Source organism: Coffea arabica, chromosome 3e (assembly GCF_036785885.1).
Source record: "Coffea arabica cultivar ET-39 chromosome 3e, Coffea Arabica ET-39 HiFi, whole genome shotgun sequence".
NCBI classification, from domain to species: domain Eukaryota; kingdom Viridiplantae; phylum Streptophyta; class Magnoliopsida; order Gentianales; family Rubiaceae; genus Coffea; species Coffea arabica.
In genome coordinates, this window is record NC_092315.1 from 3492020 (window position 1) to 3497656 (window position 5637).

Consider the following 5637-nt stretch of genomic DNA (forward strand, 5'->3'; position numbering starts at 1 on the left):
TGTGTGTGGCTACAAAAATGTAAAAATATTCTAAAATATCAAAATATATTGAGAGACAGGTCCAATATCGCAAAGATAGAGAGAGGGGTTTTTCTTTGCATTTTTTCTTTCAATATTAGGTTTTGAGATTTTCTTTTCTTCTTTAATATCTTATTTTTGTAGGTTGTTTTTTTATTTTTTGAAATTTGTTTATAATTTTGTTACTCAACATGATATCATGTAACTAACTTTTTAAAGTAGGAATTTGAAAAAGATTGGTCTAAAGTTTACTAAATGTGCTTAAATATTGATTTATTTCGTCTAAAATTTTAGTATCAAAATCGTTTAATGGTTAAATTTGAGTACTAAAACTGTATTTTAATTAATTAAAAAATACAAATACAGGAAAAGAAAAGAAAAAATACTAGATACGGACCCCCTACATTACACGTTACTAGTAACATTACACGTTACTAGTATTTATCTTGCAATTTGTCCATCAGAACAGAAACCAATGAAGCTCGCTTCCTGTATCATGGCACTCCACATTTCCATTTCAGCCGCTTTATTTTTGTCTCTCTCACACACTTATACACGTTCGGAACACACACTGACACTGTTTCAGCTCCACCTAGGCTCTCTCTCTCTCTCTCTATAAAGCATCAATATCATCATTCGCATCGGAATCTCAATTCCAACCCCTCCAAAAACCTCACGCATTCCACGCATTAAAATCTCCTTCCCCAACATCCAAAAAAAAAAAAAAGTGAAAATGGATAGACTTCAGCCAATGTTTAGGCCGCCGGAGACCCCAAGAGAGCCAATGGAGTTTCTGTCACGTTCGTGGAGCGTTTCAGCTCTAGAAGTCTCTAAAGCTCTTGCTCCTTCTCAAGTTTTGGCTAAGGCTGTCAGTGGTGGTGGTGGTGCTGTAAATGTTAGTCTTACTGCTCCTCTACTTAACGGCGGTGGGAGTATACCGGAAGATATCGTCGGCGAGTTGGAGGAGTCTGCTGCTGTTTCCGGGAACCCTTTTTCGTTTGCTTCTTCTGAGACTTCTCAGCTTGTCATGGAACGCATTATGTCTCAGTCTGTAAGTTTCTGTGTGTTTCTTAGTGTCCTGTATGAATGGAAAGGACCCGCTTTTTAGCATTTTGACGAGATTTGGGCTTCGACCCAGATGCTCGAAATTCCTGAACTTTGTCGTATAGCTTCCTGGAACAAATTTGTTATTGTTCTGAAATTCTTGTTTCTTTGGAGTTCTTTGATTTTGGTCTTTTGTTTTTATGGGGATGGTTGTGAGGGGAGGCTACTTTCTTTTTTCTTAATTTTTGTTTTACTTGTGTTGTTTGTTTGTTTGTTCAGTTGTTTTCACTTGTTGTCGGGATTATGGGTAAACAAAAATAGTTTCTTGAAATTCCGAAGTCGAGTTTAAATTTACTTGCCATTTTCTATGTAACTTGTAAAACAGCTGGACCGTGGCATAGTGTTTCCTAGGAAATCCAATCAAGTTTTTGTTTTTTTTGTTTTTTGAAAAGCCCAATCAAGAATTGAATTACACGACACCATGCCTTGCTTGCTCCATTTTTCCAGATTAAACAAAAATATGGGTATCACTACTATTTTATATTAAATGCCAGAAATTAATCATGCCGTCCAATTCCACTTTCTTTCTCTGGCAACTTGACTCATACTTTTCAAGTAGAAGAATATTTTTGGTGTATTTTTGTGATGTTGCAATGATTTCGATTCCAAGCATAGTCTGCAAATTGTCTAATGATTTCTAGTTTTCTTTTGTAACCTTTTTCAGTAGCGTAGGGCTCAGTGCTCACATATTCTACACAGTACCTTGTTAAATCAGTTTAATTAATGGAAAGTACTAATACTACAGCAGGAAGTATCACCACGGACTTCTGGAAGGCTCTCTCACAGCAGTGGACCTCTCAATGGTGGCCAGAGCTGTGGCTCTCTTTCTGACAGCCCTCCTGTCTCTCCTTCTGAAATTGACGACAAGGTCTGGTCTTTCTCTTCATGCTACATGTACTAGTAACATTTATATTTGTATACAGGACTTTCTGCAAAATCCCAGACGGGCTCAGCTTATATTTTCTTGCCTTTTTTTTTTGGGTGTGTGTATAAATTGTAAAGCACGAGTTCTGAAACTACAGAAGAGGGCTCAGGGACGAGCACAATACCTCAGCTTTCTCTTTGACCAAAAAACAAGTGTCAAAAAGGGAACCGCAGAGATGCTTTTCCTTCTTCCATGCACCAAAACTCGAATCACTAGGATAGTTGTACTTTTTTCTTCTTTTTGTTCTTTTTCATTCATTAATTACATAAGGTGGATTATTTTAAGCTAATTTTTATTTTTGTATTTGGCTAAGAACTATAATTGCTAATGTTAGTTTAATGTCCTATATAGAGTCTACAATTAATTGTCGGCAGAAATCTTTTTAATTTTTTTGGGTAGTGAACTTTTAGTTTTAAATTCTTGAAATTGACTGCCGCTTATGATGGCTCGACTGAAACATGCTTCATTATGTCGCAGCAACAAGGACGCTGCAATACCAAAATAAGTTCATTTTATTTTATTTTGTAATTTTTGCCAAGATGCTGGGTATGGATGATTTTAATGCAGTAAATGATCCTTGCCGCGATTAGATAAATAGTTTGGTGGTTGCAGGGGCTCTGAATTTTGCAGTACATTCACGGTTGCATGTGGCATAGTTTATACGAGTGGGGGGGCTTAATTACAAGAAGAGATTGTCCTTTTTCTTGATTGTCAAGTATGGGTGACATGGGTCCAAAGACATTGAACACCTAGAAGGATTGGTCTAGCTTGATGATTGACTGTACAGCAGTAGGCACATTAATTTAATTCACGAGGGTTGGGTGGTGCATACCTAGCTAATGGGGCACATTACAATTTTTCCAGTATGCCCAATCGGGTTGGTGGTTGCAATCTGATCTGTTATTTTTAGTAATAAATGAATGCTGACACAAATTTGAATGTGCAGTATTCTCGCCTGAATAATACAGTTAACAGCCAGTACAGAGGCTGCACGGTTGCCACGGGCAGCGCTGCCGCCGTGGTTGGTGGGGGTGGAAAGACTGTTGGAAGGTGGTTAAAGGATAGGAGAGAGAAGAAGAAAGAGGAGACAAGGACTCATAATGCACAGCTCCATGCTGCTGTTTCGGTTGCGGGAGTAGCTTCTGCTATTGCAGCAATTGCTGCAGCAACTGCGGCCTCGTCTGCACAGGGAAAGGATGAAAATATGGCTAAGACTGATATGGCTGTGGCCTCAGCCGCCACGTTGGTGGCTGCACAATGTGTGGAGGCTGCTGAGGTATTGGGGGCTGAGCGCGAACATCTGGCTTCAGTTGTTAGTTCTGCCGTTAATGTGCGTTCTGCTGGTGACATCATGACCTTAACAGCAGCTGCAGCAACTGGTATAGAAATATTTGGAATTCCAAAGTTTCCAATATCAAGTTTTCTTCATACATGCTGATTGCTAATCTTTCGACTTCGGGATTCTATTATCAATGCTCATTTTGATAATTGTTACCTCGCTTTTACAACAACAAATTTAAAATATGCTCTTTATTTTTTGGTAATCCTTATCCGATGGATTGTTATTTTTCTAGCCTTGCGTGGCGCTGCAACACTGAAGGCAAGGACATTGAAAGAGGTTTGTTATATTGCATCTGTGATTCCAATGGAGAAAGGGATGGGAGTAGGAAATGGCGGCAATGGGGGAAGTAATGGTAGTTCAAATGGTAGCTTCAGTGGTGAGCTTGTTCCTGAAGAGAATTTCCTTGGAATCTGTAGCAGGGAATTGCTTGCCAGAGGTTGTGAGCTCCTAAAGCGCACTCGCAAAGGTAACTACAGTTTCTGCTCTTTGGCCTACCCATGATCCAATGGAAAAGCTTGAAGGTGTACGATTAACAATTTGCCAGATCAAATCTTCTTTTAAGCATTTTGTCAATGTTCCTTGTATTTTTTGCTGGTGGCTTGGCAGTCTCACTTGTAGTAACTTGAATGCAGGAGATCTCCATTGGAAAATAGTGTCTGTTTACATCAACAGAATGGGTCAGGTGTGTTTCTGCTTATGATTGGATAACTGTGGTTTAATAAGTTACTACAGATCAAGTTTTGAACTTTTGTGATGATTTTGTTTACCCCCTTGACATTTTAGTGGCAAACTCAAAGCTCTACACAATTATTCCTCTAGAAAATGTGTTGATCTTATACAAATATTGAACAAGACTTGTGCGCTTTATTTTTTCAATTTGGTCGATAAATTGACAGCTCTCTATTTCTTTTCCGCAGGTGATGCTTAAGATGAAGAGCAGGCACGTAGCTGGGACCATTACAAAAAAGAAAAAGAGTAAGTTGTTAAAGCTCTTGTTTTTCTCTCATGATATCAACAGAATTGGAGGTGGTGGGTCTTCCTTCTATTTGGGGATTTGGGAAAGTCATTAGCAACCGAGTGGAAGAAAGTTAAGAAAAGTTGCCATCTTTAATCTTTGCTCGCTTTTTGAATTTTTTGTAGATGTGGTGCTGGAAGTTCTGAAAGATATTCCGGCTTGGCCCGGCCGCCACTTGCTTGAGGGCGGTGAGAACCTGAGATACTTTGCATTGAAGACGGTGTTGCGAGGAGTCGTCGAATTCGAGTGCCGGAATCAGAGAGACTATGATATGTGGACTCAAGGCGTCTCCAGGTTACTTGCCATAGCTGCAGAGAAGAACAATAGGCATATACTTTAGATTCTTACTTGCTGCTATATAGTATTCTAGCAGCAGATGATGAGTAACTTAGCAGTGTTTGTAGAATAATTTTGGAAGTGGTGGTGGGATTGTGTTTTTTTTCTTCGTCTCCTATTGTAAAAAGAGAGAATTAAAGTTTCAAAGTATAAGCTGTCCAAATGGGGTCTTCCCTTTATTTGGAGAATGAAATCTTGGTCTTCTGTTCTTTAATCTCTTTGAATCCTTACTTTTTAAAGTGAGAACTGATAGGAAACCATGTGATCCAAAACCCTTTGTTTCATTCATTTTTGTGGAAAAGAAAAGGGGTATCTTGGACTGAGGCGGTCAAAAAGAGGAGGAGAGAGTCCCCATCTAATCTTTATTTACAGAGATAAGGACACGGGCTTGATTCTAATGCGCTTTATCTATTGTCTTTTGCTTTTCTTTGCCTCCAATTACTATTAAGGGGATGGGATCATGGCCTCTGATCAAAATATTAATAAGATGGTAACTCGAGCACTTTTGGCTCATAGGTTTTTGACTTCACAGATGGAGAAGGTGAGACGAAATAAAATGATGAATGATAATAAAAGGAAATTTGGGGTGGTACTTTATTGTTAATTTTGAGGGAACTTGAAGAAAGTACCTTAATCCGGCATTTGAAACACGTATAGGTACTACTGAGTATTGCTTCTTCGCGGTAGTATGATGAGATGAGAAGTCTATGTTGGACATCTGGTAAAAAGCCCATGTTGGAAGTGGTGAGCATTAAGTGGGAGACTTGTAGTTCAAAGTTTACAGTTCATCAAGAACTCAGAAAAGAATTGGTTTTTCTTCAACTTCAGTCAACCAATAAACCGTTCCTCAACAAATCAGTCCACAATCTACAAATGATCTTCCTATAGTTCGAAGAA

At 38.8% G+C, this 5637-nt stretch overlaps 1 protein-coding gene across 2 annotated transcripts; it reads left to right on the forward strand.

Moving 5' to 3' along the window:
* The first annotated feature begins 502 nt into the window (after nt 1-502).
* Nucleotides 503-4954, forward strand: LOC113738280 (VAN3-binding protein-like). Of its 2 annotated transcripts, none has more exons than XM_072084369.1 (7): nt 503-1069; nt 1868-1990; nt 2994-3426; nt 3622-3855; nt 4022-4071; nt 4307-4364; nt 4530-4954. In XM_072084369.1, the coding sequence occupies exons 1-7, from the start codon at nt 752-754 to the stop codon at nt 4742-4744; spliced, it is 1431 nt and encodes a 476-aa protein (XP_071940470.1). In that variant the 5' UTR covers nt 503-751; the 3' UTR covers nt 4745-4954. The 2 variants fall into 2 exon arrangements, with proteins under 2 accessions (XP_071940470.1, XP_071940471.1); XM_072084370.1 differs by having other exon boundaries at nt 1871-1990.
* The last annotated feature ends 683 nt before the right edge of the window (nt 4955-5637 follow it).

Bases quoted from the DNA above. Each gene is read 5' to 3' on its own strand.
- LOC113738280 (XM_072084369.1), top strand. From the start codon at position 752: ATGGATAGACTTCAGCCAATGTTTAGGCCGCCGGAGACCCCAAGAGAG. The intron at 3,856-4,021 runs GTAACTACAGTT...ACTTGAATGCAG, and splicing joins CCTAAAGCGCACTCGCAAAG to GAGATCTCCATTGGAAAATA. The intron at 4,072-4,306 runs GTGTGTTTCTGC...TCTTTTCCGCAG, and splicing joins ACATCAACAGAATGGGTCAG to GTGATGCTTAAGATGAAGAG.